The sequence below is a fragment of the Vitis vinifera genome, chromosome 11 (assembly GCF_030704535.1).
Source record: "Vitis vinifera cultivar Pinot Noir 40024 chromosome 11, ASM3070453v1".
Classification (NCBI taxonomy): Eukaryota; Viridiplantae; Streptophyta; class Magnoliopsida; order Vitales; family Vitaceae; genus Vitis; species Vitis vinifera.
The window spans coordinates 5,367,780-5,386,209 of NC_081815.1; the positions used below are offsets into that span (position 1 = coordinate 5,367,780).

Consider the following 18,430-nt stretch of genomic DNA (forward strand, 5'->3'; position numbering starts at 1 on the left):
TCTCACACTTAGCCCACCTTTCTTTTTTTCTAAGCAAACCAAGTTCCATCTGACAATGTGATGTTTTTGGACGAGAGCTCCCCCACCCCACAAAAAATCCTTCTGAATCTTCTCCAATCTCAACCTCACTTTTCTTGGCAAGTAGAAGAGAGACATAAAGTAAATAGGCATGTTAGAAAGAGTGCTACTAATTAGGGTGAGTCTCCCCCCTTTAGATATATACTGCCTCTTCCACATAGCAGGCCTTTTGCGAAAACGCTCTTCAACCCCATCCCACACAGCCAATGAATTGAAAGGTGCCCCTAAAGGCAATCCTAAATAACAAGAAGGAAGCCCACCCACTTTACAACCCAACTTCAAGGCCAATCCCTCTATAGCATGCACCCTTTCCATCGGGATCAGCTCACTCTTCTCTAAGTTGATCTCAACCCTGAACACGCCTCAAACCATATGAGAAGCCAACTTAGATAAGTCTTCTGATCTAAAGACTCCTCACCAAAAACCAACGTGTCATCCGCAAATAACAAATGCAAGAATTGAAACCCCTCACTCTCCACCCAGATAGGAAGCCCCCACTAATTGCCCTTCTCAACATACTACTAAACACTTCCATGGCTATCACAAACAAGTAAGGGGAGAGGGGATCTCCTTGTCTCAACCCCCTTGAGCTTTGAAAAAACCCGGATGGAGAACCATTAATTAAAACGGAGAATTTCACGGTGGAGATACGCCAATCTATCCACTTTATCCATCTCTCCCCAAAACCCATCTTTTTAAGAACTGCCAACAAAAAGCTCCAACTAACATGATCATAAGTCTTCTCTATATCCAACTTGCATAACACCCCTTCAACATTGTCTTTAAACCTTGAGTCCACAGCCTCGTTTGCAATCAAAGCTGCATCCAAAATTTGTTCACCCTCCACAAAGGTATTTTGGAACTCTGAAATCACTTTTCCCATCACCTTTTTAATTCTATTGGCCAACACCTTGGCCAACAACTTGTAGAGGCTGCCTACAAGGCTGATAGGTCTGAAATCTTTCAGATATTCTGCATCTCCCTTCTTTGGAACTAAGACCAAGAAAGTTGCATTCAGAGATTTAACAAATTTGCCCCTCTCATGGAATTCCTTGAAAAAACCCATTATCTCAATCTTCACTATGTCCCAACAAAACAACCAAAAAGCCATGGTAAAGCCATCCGGAACGGGGGCTTTATCCTTGCCTAGATCTGAAAGTGCCGCAAACACCTCTCCTTCCGCAAAAGGAATCTCCAGCCCCTCAGCTTCATTGCTAGCTAACCTCATGAAAGACAACCCCTCAACACCAGGACGCCACCCCCCTTCTTCGGTATACAGCTTTTTAAACGCCCCCACCCCACTATTTTTTAAATCATTCTCCTCCGTATGCCAACAGTCATCCACTTTCAACTTGTACAACCAATTTCTTCTACTATGCACATTCGCCATTCTATGAAAGAATCTGGTGTTATTGTCCCCCTCCTTCAACCACAGTTCCCTAGACTTTTGTCTCAAAGAAATTTCTTCCCTCAACACCCAAGTCTTATAAGCCTCCTTGGCCTCCTTCCTTGCTTCACAATCCTCCAGACTCAGAGTTGAATGTTTCTCCAATTCATCCCAGTACTCCACCTGACTAAGAACTTCATTCTTCTTAGTTTCAATTAAACCAAAAACATCTTTATTCCAGATCTTCAAAAACTCTTTTAAGGCTCTTAGTTTTGCATCCAGAACAAAGCTGAAAGACCCAGCAAAAGATAAACTCCCCCACCACTTCTTCATCTGATCCATGAACCCCTTTTCCTCCAACCACATGTTCTCAAATTTGAATGGTGAAGGACCCCTCTTCAAACCTCCACCTTCTAGGAGGATGGGGAAATGATCAGAGATTGGTCTAGCAAGGATCCCCTACATGGCCTCATTGAACATACTGTCCCAATCATCTGTCACTAAGAACCTGTCAAGCCTAGACTGGGACTGGTTATTTAAACCACCTGGCCATGTGAAAGGACCCCCCTGTAAAGGATAGTCCCTTAGCTCTAAATCCTTCATCACTTCTGTAAATCTCCTCATTGACGCAGAAAACCCACCCCCCTACTACGCTCTTCTGGGTATTTGACCATATTGAGATCTCCCCCCACACACCAGGGATCTCTCTATAACCCTTTTATTGACCCGAGCTCCTCCCAAAAATCCTTTCTATCCTTACTGCACACCGGCCTATAAACTCCAGTGAACACTCACCTCAGCCCATCCACACAATTCTTAAACTGACATGAAACTTTAAACATCATTTCTTCCACCTCCAACAATTCAACCACTCTGTTGTCCCAAAACACCAAAACACCTCCAATTGCCCCCCTAGAATTGATTGCTCTCCAGTCAAGATGTCTTCCCACTCCAAGACTGCGGATAAGCCCCGTACTCATTTCCTTGATTTTTGTTTCCTGCAGACACACTACATCCATTTTATTGGATTTTATGACGGACTTAATGACTTTTCTCTTATCACTATCGTTTGCCTCTCTAACATTCCATGATAAAATCCTTATCTTCATTTGCACCCCAATCCAGAAGCCCCTCCAAACTTGCCTGCATTGGTAGCCACTCTAGCTCTTTTATAGCTTACTGTCCACTCCAATCTCTTTAATTCCCTATTGGATTTTGAAGCCGAAGACTTCGTCTTTCTATACTCCCAGTCCTGGCTCTTTTGTTCAATTCTCCCCCTCATTCTCCTCAAAAGGTACAAAATTTCCTCCTCAAAACCTTCTGTCGGCATACCCATACAACGACTGAACTTCGCAAGGTAGCTGGAACTCCATCCTTCCTCTCCCTCCCCCTCTTCCAGCTGAAGGGCCATCGTTTCCGCTAATGGACTTTCTAAATCCACTCCAAATGGAACTATAGCTAGCTCAGACCCACTTGCACTGCCACTCGCAGCCCGCGGAGTCAAGTTCCACCTTTCGCAGGCCAAAAAGACTTCCAACCTCTCTTCACGCAAAAGAGCCCTACTCCTTGCTCCTTCCGCTGCCCCACACATCCCATTGGAAACCCCCTCCTTCCCCAACACAACAACATCGGGCCCCAAGAATGGAGTAGAAGGAGAAGAAACCCCAAGCCCTAAAGAGAGAATAAGGAGTTTGAGGTGAAGGGGGTACCTGGATGCTTCATCCAAAAGCGCTTCGTCGGTGAGCTTCAGACGGCCAAGAGACGAAACCTTGTCGCCGACGTCTCCCACTGCCAGGAGCTCCTGCTCTAACCCCGCATTATTCCCGACAAACTCAGAGGGAGCCCTAGAAGGGACGGGCTCCCCAAAAGGACCCGAATGGGCCTTAGGATTCAAAGACCCAAAAGGCTACTTTGACACTTTTCCTCAGCTCGAAACCGCAGGGCTTAGGGAAGAAAGGCCCTTGGCCTATCCCGTTGCTCCTTTTAAAACCGGCCCACTTGTGCCTTTTAAAGACACCCAACAACCAGACTTGAGCCCAGGCCCACTCGCTGAGGAGCCCGCTGTAGGAGTTACTGCTGGCCTGCCCCTTACATTGTCAACAGTCCTCAGTCCATTACCACACGCCACCTGCACATCTGACCCCCTGTTGTGAAATTCAAATTGAGGCTCCCGTACTCTAGCTTCAGCGCATGAAACTCCCCCACCTTCATCCCTAACCTCACACCCTTTTCTCATCTGCAACCAGGAACTTGACTCACCCTGCATCACCCGCGGTGAAGCTTCCCACCACAAGCTAAGCTCCCAACTAGAGTTACCAGCCTCCACCTGCAGAGACCCTGGCCATTTCTTCCCTTAAACTTTGACCAAGATTCGAGCCCATTGTAGCTGGGAGAAGAAGGCAGTTTCCTCATCCACAACTACAAACCCCCCACAACACTCTCCAATTCTCTTAAAAACCTCTCTACTCCAAAGATGAAGAGGAAGTCTTACAACCCTCACCCAATATAAAATGGTTGTGGATCTTAGGACTATACATATGACCAAATCAAAGTGCATAAGGCCAGAACCTTGAACTCATTAATCCTTTTAAGATTGAGAGTACTTGCTATTTAACAGACTAGTTGAACTTTTTTTTTGATAGACAACATAACATCTATTAAAAAGCGCCAAAAGAGGGGGCACACTCTCTGTTCACAAGCAGTATACACCAAGCACACCCTACGTTCACAAGTAGTACACACCACGCACCCTATGAACAAGTGTCGTAACCAATACACCAAGAGACCTAACAATCTAGTTAAGCTTTACATTTTATGATGATCATTTAGTTAGCATAAATTGTAAGCTCAACAACTCTAATGACCAAGTCAAGCCATACTACCAATGTAGTAACTATCGATTGTAATGGACCAAATGGATGGCCCATTTCCAATTTCTGTTTCGAACTAAGTTCTAGTTTGGAGGATGCCAATAAGCATATACTCAATCCTTTGCATCATGTTATCTATACTCCTAGCCTTAAATATATTAATACACTACTCATATTAAATAGATACAACTTATTCAAAATATGCAATGAAATTCATAGTAAACTATTTTATTCATAAGATAAAATATCAAATAGAGTGACTTTTGTGGCATACAATCCTAACACGCATCACCCAATTGGAATCATTATGCTCATAATGAGTTTTGAACAAGTTGCTAGTTGCTTGCCATATTCCATTATAACAATTCATTCCTTGCTACCAAATTGAATATAACTGAGAACTAAAAAATTCTATACTAGTTAAGTGTAAATGAAAAAAAGATGCAATTTTTTAAGTACCTTAAAATTATGATTGGCCCAAGAATTTGTTTCATGAGAAGGATGTGTGTGCGTATATATATATATATATGTTTTTATTCAAAACAAAACAAAACATCATTAATATCGAGTTAGAAGTGTATGAGAAGGATGAGAAATCCTTTCAAAATATATTGAATTTGAATTAAAGATTTGATGTATAATATGTCTCCTATATATCTCTCACAACTTAACAAAATAAGTTAGGTTCTATTCTCCTTAGAAATTAATGCATCTACAAAAGGAGGCTGCAGGTCACTGCCTTAACTCGTCTTTTTGTTCTTCCTCATGTTCTAGTTGAGTCTTTTAATGTGTGCATATTGATCATATTAAGATGTATCAAGATTGAAAACAAATTTTTTGAGTTACTTATATCTTTAATGTGCATTCTAATAGAACTTTGTACCTTTTTGGAAAGTAAGAAAAATATCAGCTCTTTTTCATTATCCAAAATCTCTCTCAGGTAGTTAGCATCCCAAAAGAATCAGCCCCTTTGTTTTTCTTCCGTTAACTCTTGGGTTCCATATCTAGCGGGTTTCTGAATTATGAAAAGAAGTATAAAATACGTCATATAGTGACAGTGTTCGTGATGCCAGTATCCTTCCCTGGAGGTAGATGCTGGTTCGGTGTCGAGTTGAAGACGTTTGAGATTAGCATAGAGGAGCACAAAGGAAAAGTGCATGGGGAAATCTGTGAAAGAGGCCCTAAGTTTTCTTCATGGATCAGATTTGTCTGTAATATGTGGGGGTGGGCAAAATTGTATAATGGTGCGGAGTCCCGCTCCCTTATAGGTTTCCTGGAGTGGATAGCCTCCAGTTGAGGGCTGGTGGGTTTTTTGTTGTTTCTTTGGTCCTTTGTTGTGAGGCCTTCGTCGCCTCGTATACTCCCTGTATGCTTTACGGCGTTTGCCTTTGCTAATATATGTGTGCTTACTTATAAAAAAAAATGGATCAGATTTGGGGGGAAAGGTCTGTCCCTACTGTTAGAAGGGGTTGAGTCATGTTGTGGGCTAAAGGAAAGAGTTCATTTCAGGAAGTTTTGGTCGGAAGGAAATAGAGGCTACTATCTGGAGCTCCGTAGAAACAATGCAGGGCGTTTCTTGTTTTGTGTTGTTAGAGATGTAGAGAACAAGAGATTCTCCTTGGTTTTCCCTGAAGGAAGAGGGCTTGTAGGAGGATGGAAAGTTCTTGCTAGTAAGCTGAGAAGCTTGGGAGTCACTCCCTTGCAGTGGAATGGAGCTCTGATGGAAAACCTCACTCCTGTTCAAGCCTCTAGCAGTAGTATAATCAGAGGCTCTTCCTCTCTGTAGGATTGCCCTACGTCGCGTGACGCCGTCTGGATAGAAGCTGAGAAAGAAGCTCTCGTTAGAAACGAGGAGTTGCTGGGCAGGTGCCTTGTGAGCTTTTGGGAGGGAGACTATGACCGCCTCCCTGACCTTGCTTCCTTCGGGTCGTGGGCAAAAAGCTCTTGGTTCTTGGAAGGGAACCTGTGGCTGTCAAATCTAAGAGAAAATCTCCTGCTTCTGGAATTTGAGTTTGCGGATGAAGCAGAGAGGGTGTTTCAATCAGGAGCGAGACGCTTCAGAGGAAGAAACTTCTACCTAGAAGAGTGGAAGCCTTCTGTGGGCTGTTTTGAGAGAGACAGAGGGGACTCGCGCCTTGTTTGGATCAGAATTCTTGGCCTCCCTCTGCATCTTTGGGGAAGAAGTCTCTTCAGAAAGTTTGGAGACTCTTGCGAAAGGTTCGTGGCTGTGGATGAAAACATAGCCGAGCGTCGGAACCTCAAGTGGGCCAGAATCCTCGTTGAAATCAAAGGATGGAATCACCCAAGCTCGCTGCAGGTTGTAGCTGGTCCCCTTTGCTACGCCTTGTAGCTCTGGTGGGAAGACGAGGCATGCATCTCCATTGTGCTCCCTTCCCATGGAGCCAGTGCTTGGAAGCTCGAGGATGAGGAGGCGGCCCCGTCACGCGCCAAGGGGAGCGTATGTGCCCAACCCTCACCTTCAGTCACACCGCAACCTGAAAAGCTGCTCCCACTGGTCATGGGAAGTCGTGTTCCTCCCTCGGACATGACTGGTGCAGCAGCCCTCCCCTCCTATGCCTGCGACGTGGTCACAGGCCGGCGTAAGAGCACCATGGCCCATTCGGGCTTGGCCTGTGCCTTTCCTCTTGGGCCTGGGTTTGAGAAGGCCCAAGCCTCAACCTCTTTGGGATCACTTAATCCCCTCGGCTCAACCCCTTCTCTTGTCTTAGGGCATGAAAGCCCCATCTGCTCGCTGCGACGAAGGAGAGGAGCCCTTGCTTCTTTTCCAGCCCCTGCTTCATCTCTCGTCTCCGATAAACGCCTTCTAAAGGAAGTGCCACCCCAAATGGATGCGCCGCCGCCTGCAAATGGGTCCCCCCCCCCCCCCTGGTCGGAGCTCGCAACCCTTAAGGTACGATCTTTCTGCCTTCGATCTCCCTGAGAGGGGAGTCCTCTTCTTCTACTCCTTCCTGGGGCTCAGGGCTTGAGAGGGAAAGGGATTCTTGTCCTGGTCTACTAGAGCCGACGCTTAGAGAGGCGGAAGCAACGCCGATGAAGGATGGGTCGATAGAGATCCCGAACCCTGATCTGGAACAAAACGAGGTGAATCAGAGAAACCTATCGACTGCTTCTCCGTGTGCAAAAGGATGGTCAGAAGGGGAGCTTTCCAAACTTTACCACTTCAATAAAGTCTTGAGAATGCCTGTCGAAGGGCATGAAGTTGAAATCCTAGCCCTGCTCAAGAAATTGAAGCTGAGAACTGGAAGTAGCACCTTTCACAAGAGAAGGAAAAAGAAAAAAGCTTGTATCACCCGCTTCGAAAGAGAGTTAAAAAGATTGGAATGCTCTGTTAGCTATGGGGGGACATCAGGGACAACCAAAAAATCAGGCCAGAGCTCCAGGGTTTTGATTCCAGTGGATTAATGAGAATCAAAATTCTCTGCTGGAATGTCCGTGGGCTTAATGATCTTGAAAAAAGAAAGCTAATCAAGGGTGTGGTGAGGAATCAAAAACCGGATTTGGTTTGCCTCTTAGAGATGAAGGTGAAAGAAATGTCTCTGCAAATGGTAAAAAGCGTGGGTGTAGGAAGATTTCTTAACTGGGCGTCAGTGGACGCTAGGGGTGCGGCAAGAGGCCTCCTTCTCTTCTGGGATAACAGAGTTCTGGAGAATTTGGAGGTTGAAAGTGGAGGGTATTCCATCTCTGTTCGATTTAGAAATTGTGCTGACGGCTTCTCTTGGATTTTCTCCGGAGTGTACGGGCCAGTGATTGGTAGCGAAAAAGAAGATTTTTGGGAGGAACTTGGAGCCATCCGTGGCCGCTGGGATGACCCTTGGTGCGTAGGAGGGGACTTCAACTCTGTAAGATTCCCAGAGGAAAGAAGGAACGCCCCTAGCCTCACAGCTGAAATGAGGAGATTTTCAGAGGTGATAGGGGAGCTAGGGCTAAGGGATTCTCCACTGACCGGAGGTCCCTTCACTTTGATAGGGGGTTTGAACTCTCAAGCTGCCTCTAGGTTAGACCGCTTCCTGATTTCGGATCAATGGGAGGACCACTTTTCAGCCATCACTTAGTCAGCTCTTTCTCGTTTGGTCTCCGATCACAGCCCCATAGTCCTAGAAGCTGGAGGTTTCTCCTCAGGAAAAAGCCCCTTCCATTTTGAAAATATGTGGCTGAAAATAGACGGATTCAAAGACCTAGTAAGGAGCTGGTGGAATGGGTATTCTGTAGAAGGCTATAGCAGCCACTGCATTGCTGAGAAACTCAAAGCACTTAAAAAGGACCTGAAAATCTGGAATAAGGAGGTGGTAGGCAACGTCTCTTCCAATAGAGTAGAGGCCTTCGCCTGCTTGCAGTATTGGGAAGCCAAGGAGAAGGAGAACCCGCTTAACCCTGGAGATATGGAGGCTAAAAATCTGTCTCTTGAGGACCATAAGAAATAGGCCCTTATGGAAGAAACTTCTTGGAGGCAGAAGTCAAGAGAAATCTGGTTAAGAGAAGGCGACAAAAATACAAAATATTTCCACAAAATGGCCAATGCTAGGGCAATGAGGAATTTCCTGTCTAAAATTAGAGTGAATGAGGTGACTCTCTCTTCCAGTGAAGATATAAAAGATAGTGTTTGCAGAACCTACCAGTCCCTCATCTCAGAATCTGGGGATTGGAGGCCTAGTATTAATGACCTCAATTTCAAGGAGCTGGGAGAAGGAGTGGCCAGCATCCTGGAAGTGATGTTCTCTGAGGAAGAAATCTTTGCAGCCCTTAGTAGCTGCTGTGGGGACAAAGCACCAGGCCCGGACGACTTCACAATAGCATTTTGGTTGTTTTGTTGGGACGTTGTTAAACCAGAAATTTTGGGTCTCTTCAAGGAGTTTTACCTCCACGGAACCTTCCAGAGAAGCCTAAACTCCACCTTCCTTTTACTCATTCCCCAAAAGGAGGGGGCCGAAGACCTAAGAGATTTCAGACCAATCAGCCTGGATGCCAAGGTGATTTCTAATTCTCAGCAAACTTTCGTCCAAGGGAGACAGATTCTGGATGCCATTCTTATTGCTTACGAAACCCTTGATTCTAGATTGAAAGATAACAAACCGGGTCTCCTTCTTAAGATGGACATTGAGAAAGCTTTTGACCATGTCAATTGGGACTTTCTCATGGAGGTGATGTCCAAGATGGGATTTGGGCATAGATGGATTAATTGGATGAAATGGTGCTGCTCTACGGCAACCTTCTCGATCCTCATCAATGGGAGCCCTTCGGGTTTCTTTCGTAGTTCTAGAGGATTGAGACAGGGGGGCCCCCTTTCCCCCTATCTTTTTCTTTTCGCCATGGAAGCCCTTAGCCAACTATTGTCTTGTGCAAGAAACGGGGGCTTTATTTCTGGCTTCAGAGTGGGAGGAAGAGGAAGAGAGGGGCTGATCATGTCCCATCTCTTATTTGCCGATGACACCTTGATCTTCTGTGATGCCAAAGCAGATCAGCTACAATATCTTAGCTGGACCTTCATGTGGTTTGAGGCGATTTCAGGATTAAAAGTCAATCTGAGCAAAACTGAGGCCTTTCCAGTGGGAGAAGGCATTCCTATGGCGACCCTCGCTTTGATTCTGGGATGCAAGATAGGGAGTCTTCCTACCACCTATTTGGGCCTCCCCCTTGGAGCCCCCTACAAATCCACCAGGGTATGGGACATAGTGGAAGAAAGATTCAGGAAAAGGTTGTCTCTCTGGAAAAGGCAATACCTCTCCAAAGGCGGCCGTCTCACTTTGTTAAAAAACACCCTCTCTAGCCTCCCAACCTACTTCCTTTCCCTTTTTGTGATCCCTAAGAAGGTGTGTACAAGGCTTGAAAAGATCCAAAGGGATTTCTTATGGGGCGGTGGTGCCTTAGAGAACAAGCCTCACTTAGTAAGTTGGAAGGTTATCTGTACTGCTAAAAAGGATGGAGGATTGGGCATTCGCAATCTAGCTATTTTCAACAAAGCCCTTCTTGGGAAGTGGTTGTGGAGATTTGCTAATGAGAATGAGTCCCTATGGAAGCAAATTATCTCTAGTAAGTATGACCTTCAAGATGGGGGATGGTGCTCCAAAGGCGTAAGATATCGTTATGGGGTGGGGGTTTGGAAGGCCATCAGAAATGGTTGGGAGTGCTTCCGTTCTCACTCCCGCTTCCTTGTAGGGGATGACACTAGAGTGAAGTTCTGGAAAGACTTGTGGTATGATAACCAATCCTTGGAAGAAGCTTTCCCCACCTTATTTAATCTCTCTGTCAACAAAGACAGCTGGGTTGCTGAGGCTTGGGAGGAAGACGAAGTTGGGGGAAGCTGGGCGCCTCGTTTTAATAGACACCTTAATGATTGGGAGGTGGGAGAAGTTGAAAGCTTGTTAGGTAAGCTCCTCCCTATCACCATTAGAAGAGGTGTGAACGATTCGCTCTGGTGGAAAGAGAACAAGAATGGAACCTTTTCAGTTAAATAATTTTATAGCTCTCTCTCAAGGGGTATCAAAACTCCCTTCCTGGCCAGAACTATTTGGACGCCTTGGGTCCCAATTAGAGCTAGCTTCTTTGGTTGGGAGGCGGCTTGGAGTAGGCTGCTCACCACTGACCGTCTGAAGAGATTCGGTTGGAGCATTCCTAACAGGTGCTTTTTGTGTAAAAATGAGGAGGAAATCATAGATCACCTTCTTTTGTTTTGTGAAAAGACCTGAATGTTATGGCTTTTGATTCTCTCACTCTTTGGGGTGCAATGGGTGATACACCCCTCTGTGAAAAAGAACCTCCTGGGTTGGCATGGTTCTTTTGTGGGCAAGAAAAGAGAGAAAGCTTGGAGAGCGGCCCCCCTCGGCCTGATGTGGACCATTTGGAAAGAAAGGAATAGGAAGGCTTTTGACGATATTGAGAGGAACGACCAAGATATTAAGTCTATTTTTTTGTACACTTTTGTGAATTGGGCTAGGGTATATATAAAGGAACACACTTTCTCTTTGATAGATTTTGTAGATTGGCTAGCTACCACTTAAGGGTGAGGTTTGTTTGCCCTTTGGTGTTTTGCTTCTTTGTATCTTGGTATACTCCGTGTATACTCTTTCCTTTGCCTTTTGGCCTTTAATGAAAATACTTTACTTATCAAAAAAAAAAAAAAAAAGGAGGCTGCAACTTTGCTTCAAGATTTGTTGTTTTAAACCTCCATTTACACACTAAGTTCCAATTGAGCTGAATAACACTAAGAGGGATGCCCTTGAAATCTGAAGTTTTTGAGACCAGAAAAAAGGAATAGAAGTGAATTATGTCCCATATCGATTTTACACTTTTTCACTTGTCTTCAAAAATCCTTACATTTCTCTCGTACCATGCTATCTAGATCAAAGTGAGGCAATCGGTTTTCCAAAGAGTTTTTCCTGTATTTGTACTTCTAAAGCCTTTAAAGGGAATGATCATCATGTCACTTATGCTTGTAGGAGGAACCTAATCTAGCTTAACCAGATCTATGCCAAAGCACTATAGTTGTTGAGCCATGTAAAAGGATATTATCAATTGACTCACCACTCATCATACAAATAGTGCAACAGTTAGGACTAAGGGCTTTAGGAGGTCTTATCACCTTTAACAAGTTGTCGGTGTTAACCTTTTTGTTGGCCACTAACTAGGCGAAGGTCTTGGCCTTAGATGGGGCTTTAGATTGCCATATGAATTTTGCCGAAGAGAAATGAACGGGAGCTTCCCTTTTGCAACATCTCAAGCTTCTTTTCTTGATTGTGTAAAAGAAAATGATCAATCGTCTCACCATTCATCAAACACATAGTGCAACAGTTAGGACTAATGGCTTTAGGAGGTCTTATCACCTGTAACAAGTTGTTGGTGTTAACCTTCTTGTTGGCCACTAGCTAGGTGAAGATCTTGACCGTAGATAGGGCTTTAGATTGCCATATGAGTTTTGTAGGAGAGAAATGAACCTGGGCTTCCCTTCTCCAATGTCTCGAGCTTTTTTTCTTGATTTGATGCTCCCTTGGCATCCCTATTTGTACAAATTGGCGCTTAAGTGCTAAATTTTCTTTAAGCCCTTGGTGACAATGAAGATATCTCTTCAACCTCTTTAGAATAAATAAATGAAGATTAAGGGGAAGATTTTACGGATCAAAATGAATGGCTTTGACAAATATGTACTACCTAGTGCTTACATCAATAGATCTCCAATATGAGGAGAAATATCTTCATGATGTTGTCTGGTATGAAGAAAGATCAATCGTCGAATGGAATTTAGATGGATTATCAGAATGTTGGATTTTGAAATTGAATGTTCATAAGGATTTTGAGTTAGCAAAACCGTAACATATGGATTCATTGGCGAACTTAGAATCTTGTGGGACTCTTAATTGTTTAGTGCAAGGATGTATTTCTGTCTAAAGTATATTTAAGACTTGATTTTAATTCTGACTTTTGGAAAGAAAAGTTCTTATCTTGACTTCGCCTTTATATCTAAGCACAAAGGATTAATTCCATTTTCTTAGTATACAATGGGCCTTTAGCTTCAGAGATATGTGCAGAGTGACTATCCTTATGCATAGACTTAAAACTAAAAAAGTAGTTAGCTAAGGAAAAGATGAGTGGTAGGAAAGACCTAGGGGGCTTTTGTGAGCGATTTAGATCTGACAATTTAATTGCAACACCTACCTTTAAAAAGAGGGGTAAAGTATACCAAATAAGGAGGAAACATTATAGAAAAGGAAGAGGATGGTATAAGTTGCTTAAAGCAACCTACAAAACTTATGAGAAAGGGTAAAGGCCACTTCTAGTTTGTTTCAAGTGTGGAAAAGTTGGTCACTACAAAAATGTGTAGAACTAAAGAGAAAAAATAGTAACAAAAATAAATGAATTAAGTATAGATGAATACCTAAAACGGCAATTGTATCAAGTCTTATTAGAAGAGACTTCAGAGTTTGATGATGAATGGCAAGTTGCTCTAATCAAGGATGAAGAGCTCATTAACATATCTCAGTCTAATTTGGATTCCTCAGAGAGAGAGAGAGAGAGTAAATGTGGATGTGAGTGTGATCTTTATAAGTCTATGTTAAAAATTAATGGATTAGGCCTTAATGTATAACCATAGAAGGGCTAATTTAGAAATAATGGATGAAATAGAAGATCCTTACATCAAAGAAAAGGCTTTAAAGAAATGCATGGAGCTTTGGAGAACTCCAAGAAATAATATAGTGACAACCAAAAGAGCCCTATGGCTTCAAGATTATCATATATAATTCTAGCAACAAGTAGCTTAGAGAGACCCCACAGTCTAGGAACTATGAAAAGAAACAAATGAAGTAACAGGAGAGATTAAGAGTCTTAAAACCAGGATCTTAGTATTGGAGCTCTACAACCAATATCCTGAAAACGAAAACTGAAAATGACAATGTTGGTGTAGAATTTGGCAATCTTATCCAGGAGGAGCAAGAAGAGAACGAAAGAGTGTTAGAAGAGAATCTCTGAGCCTTCTAAGAACCTGGAGTGACTAGTAAAGCAAAAGAAGAGGAGAACATGACAGAAGAATAGGTAGCGGGACTACGGTTTATCAACCTTATTGATTAGGTGAGAACCTAATGGTGGTATACCCATGTAGATAAAGTTAATAAAGAAGCAGTGGTCCTTATTGATTCAGGAGCTGATTTAAACAGCGTGAGGGACTTGTTCCCATAAAATATTTTGATAAGACTACCCCGGTTCTAAATGTGGCTAATGGGAGAAAGATGATGATAAAATTATAAGCTTTTATTCTATTTTGTGTAATAAAGGAGTATGCTTCCAAATACCATTTATAATGGTAAAAGACTTAACCTGGTTTGAAATATTGGGAATGTCATTCCTAAATATGTTATATTCTGTTCACAGTTTGGATAAAGCAGGTATAGGATCAATTGTGAAAGGGTCTAGGGTAAAATTTGAGTTCATAAAAGAACCGAAGACCAGATTTATTGACAAAATATAACAAAAGCTGAAGAATAAACACAAGTTTTATATTTTGTGAAAGAGGAAATCCAATAACAAATTGGTAGAAAAGAAACTATAGGATCCTCAGCTACAAGCAAAAATACAAAAGTTCCAAAAGGCTTTTGAAAAGGAGGTTTGTGTTGAAATCTCAAATGCCTTTTGGAATATAAAGCAACATCAAGTGTGACTTCTTTACGAGGAAGGTTTTAATGAGACAATAATACTATGAAGGCAAGATCTATTCAAGCGAATGTGGGTTACTAGATATTTATAAGAAATGGATTCAAGATTTGTTAGACAAGAAACTTATATGGAAAAACTACTCACCTTGAGTTGCCTGACCTTTTATGTGGTAAAGGTGGCTGAATTGGTAAAAGGAGTGCGTAGGTTGGTAATAAACTGCAAACCATTTAGAAGGCCCTAAGATGGATTAGGAATCCTATCCCAAATAAGAAAAACCTTCTTTGGGAGATTATACAATGCAATAGTCTTTTGTAAGTTTGACATGAAATTTGGATTTTGGCAAATTCGTATTGCAAAAGAAGATTAAGACAAGACTATGTTCACAATACCTTTTTGGCATTATGAATGGAACATGATGCCATTTGGACAAAAAATTGCTCTTTTTGAATTCTAGAATGTTATGAATGGAGTATTCAATCCATATACTACATTTACTATTGTGTATATAGATGATCCTTTGATGTGCTCTGATTCTGTTGACTAGCATTGGAAACATTTGAGAGTATTCTTAAAAATTGTGAAGTGTGTAAAGCTGGTGTTATTAGCAAAAAAGTTGTTTAAGATGGAGGTAAGATTTTTTTGGCTATAATATCCACAAGGGGGCTACCATCCAATCGACAAGGCTATTGAATTTGCAAACAAGTTTCTTGATGAAATTAAGGATAAGAAACACTTACAAAGGTTCCTAGGAAGTTCAAATTATATCTTAAGACTTCCGTAAGAACTTAGACAAAGGTTGTGAGCCCTTATATAAGGTCTCAAAAGAACCCAACTTGGTTGAACAAGCCTAGACAATAAGGAAAATTAAGTTAAAAGCAAAAGTTTGCTTTATTTAGCAATACCTCATCAAAAGACATTTAAAATAGTCAAGATTTGGAGGAATTTTTTAGTAAAGGATTTATGATAGAGAAACATTGATTAAGTATACATATGGGCCATGGAAGCTTGCTCAATGAAAATATTCGACCATTAAAATGGAGATTTTAGGAAGAATTCAAGTATTGCTAAGTTTGAGAGTGACTTAATAAATTGAGAATTTCTCATAAGGGTAGACTGGAAGGCTACAAAAGATGTGTTATACTCTCAACTATTAAAATGACTTATTCGCTCATAGTTGGTTCATGCAATTCCGCTTAGAAACTCTTAAAGAAATCTCAAATAGGGGCAAATTAAAGATATCCTTCTTTATCCCTTAAATAAATCATACTCATTGTTCTTTTCTATTGATAAGCGAATTACTTCGAGGCAAATTCTTTTTTGGTTCTTTGTCTTATATGATGTTCCTTAGATTATGAAAGTGGCTTATTTTAGCCCTAATGAAGATGATCTATAGGATTATATCCCTTTCTTAGAGCAACTTATTTCATTCTAGTGGTAGGATAAATACAAATTTTCCCCTTAATACCTTGATAAAATTCCCATTAAATCAAGAATATCTATTCTCCCTTCTTTAATATCGTAAACTCCTACCCTTGATTTGAATGGTCCTTTAGCACCCCAAATTAAAGTTATTTGTGCAAATCAAGGGTCTTTGTCTGAAGCAAAGCTTAAGTGCCAAATTCTTTTAGCCTTTGGCAACAATTACAATATTTCTTCAGCCTTGATCAAAATGAAGATGATTCTTTTGGGATTGCTTTGCATGCAAGTGATAATTCACCCCACCATTGAGGTTGCAGAGATTTTGATGTTAAAGATGTACTAAGGCTATAAGATTCCAAGCTTAAAGTAGAATCTATCTTTGGAAAAGCTGGCTATATTCCAAACTCCACTTATCTAAGGGCAAGTGTCCTGTCCGAATAATGATTGTTATCTAAGAATCTATCTTTTAAATTTCCTTTAGATTTTTTCTGTATGCTCTTTATGTTTGTATAAACGAGGGGTCTTGTGTTTGTAAGATGCCTTGCCTCTATCATATGTTTTAGTGTGTTTATTTTGAGTGCTTAGAGTGTTTTTGAAAAGTGTTCCTGGTGTTCTTTAGCTTGTAGTTTGTGTTTTAGTGTGTTTGCAACTTATGTAAGTGTTACACGTATAAGAGCAGCTGACCAAACATAAAATGGCAAAGACGAAGAATAATGATAATAATAATACTAATACTAATACAAGAAAGATTGAGAATAAGCATTTATATATCTGATAAAAAAATAAGCATTCATATATGTAAACAACTTGTAGAAACAACATACAAACTTGAATCAATACAAGCTAAGTTGTAGTGATAGTAGACAAGAAATGATCAATAAGAAACTCACAAAAGCAAACTAAGAGGAAAAAAATGTCTCTTACACATAGTACCATTCCTATTTAGAGATACAAGAAACCTAAAAGAAAATAAAACCAAATCTCATATGACCATTGATAGATTTTGGTAAGATTCCTCATTCTACTGAGGACATGTGTTTTAGAGAGGTGGAGTTGTTCTGTCATCAACAAGAATCTTCAGCCTTAATTTGCCTTTTGAAAAGAAAAGAAATCTTCAATTTTTATTTTTTTTAAATAAAGGAAATTTTGCAGTTTTAATCATATGTGTACCCTTTAGTAATCGGTAAAGAAATCCTAGAGCAATCATCATCATTTGGTAGAGCATAATCTTCCTCATCCTCTTCCATTAGACGTGTTTGTATTATCATCTTCTATCAAAGCCATTAAATTTTTTTTTTTTTGAGTTCTTTGGTCATAGAGTGTTATTGAGAATAGATTTCTATAATGTGGGTTGATTGGAACATTTGCTGGTCCAGACATCACTAAGTCCATTGATGAAAAAGAAAGGAGAAATAGAATAGATTTTATAGGAATAACCTTTGGGTATAAGGTCGAAAAGTTGAACTTTTCCTACCATTTGACTGTAATAAACCGTTTGAGATGAGGGACATAAGCCTAAAGCTCCTTGTCATTAGGAGTGGCTCCATAAGTCCATTTTAAAATCCATACACATATAAAATGGAGAATTAGAGCAACAATTGTCTGTTATTCACTTGCTTATTAAGATTTAAACTTATCAAAAGATTTCTTTAAGGGTTATGGAAAAATATTTTCGATTGGTCCCCAAATATTAAACCAATAGTTAAATCAATGTGGTATCTCTTTTAAGGATTGAAACTAAAATTGGACATACAAGCTACGTGCAAAGGTGTGCGAGATTGTCAACAGTAGAGTCTCTTTTTCTGTGGGCAATGGGAGGGGGTAAAATTTTGGAAGGATAAATGGTTTGGAGATAAGCCTTTGTGTGTATCTTTCCCTCCTTATTTGCCATAGCTAGTTCGAAAGAGGTGTGGGTGTAGATTTGTGGAATTAGTTCGATGAAAGGGGTTGTTAGACTCCTAGCTTCTATAGGGATCTAAACAATTAGGAGATCAAGATTGTGGAGCCTTTCTTTTTAAGGCTTCAAGGAAAGGTAGTGATTAGAGAAGAATGTAAGGTGATTTGGTTGAAGACAAAGAGCGGAACTTTCTCCATTAAGTCCTTTACTCTATTCTAAAGCTTGAGAGATTAGTGCCTTTCTTAGTAGGTGTTGTTTGGAATTTATGGTCCCTCTAAGATGAGTTTTTTTGCTTAGGAGGTGACTTGAGGGAAAGTTCTGACATTAGATCAATTACTAAGGAGAAGGTGGACGTTGGCTAACAGATGTTTCTTTTATCATATCAATGAGGAATTTATTGATATCCTACTGCATTGTGGCAATACAAGGGTTTTGTGGTAGCTTTTGTTCTTGGTTTTCAGTGTATCTTGGGTGTTACCTTTCTTTGTAAAAAAGATCTTGTTAGGATGGCATAACTCCTTTGTTGGGAGGAAACAAAAAATGCTGCAGGGAGCAACTCCTTTGTGTTTCTTTTGGACAATTTGGAAGGAGATGACTAGAAGATTGTTTGAAAATGAG

The 18,430-nt window shown here is 41.1% G+C and overlaps 2 protein-coding genes across 2 annotated transcripts in view; both read left to right on the forward strand.

Annotated features, from left to right (window-relative positions):
• The window catches only part of LOC104880668 (uncharacterized), a 66,408-nt gene that overhangs the window by 7,285 nt on the left and 40,693 nt on the right, over positions 1–18,430 (forward strand). The window lies entirely within an intron of this gene.
• On the forward strand, positions 6,881–8,777 carry LOC104880683 (uncharacterized). Its single transcript, XM_010658202.1, has 3 exons — positions 6,881–7,206; positions 7,706–8,350; positions 8,441–8,777. The coding sequence occupies exons 1-3, from the start codon at positions 6,881–6,883 to the stop codon at positions 8,775–8,777; spliced, it is 1,308 nt and encodes a 435-aa protein (XP_010656504.1).

Excerpts from the sequence above, each read along its gene's own strand:
- LOC104880683 (XM_010658202.1), top strand. The coding sequence starts at position 6,881 with ATGACTGGTGCAGCAGCCCTCCCCTCCTATGCCTGCGACGTGGTCACA. Across the intron at positions 7,207-7,705 it reads GCGCCGCCGCCTGCAAATGG|GGACAACCAAAAAATCAGGC; the intron begins GTCCCCCCCCCC and ends GGGGGACATCAG. Across the intron at positions 8,351-8,440 it reads AACTCTCAAGCTGCCTCTAG|CCCCATAGTCCTAGAAGCTG; the intron begins GTTAGACCGCTT and ends CTCCGATCACAG.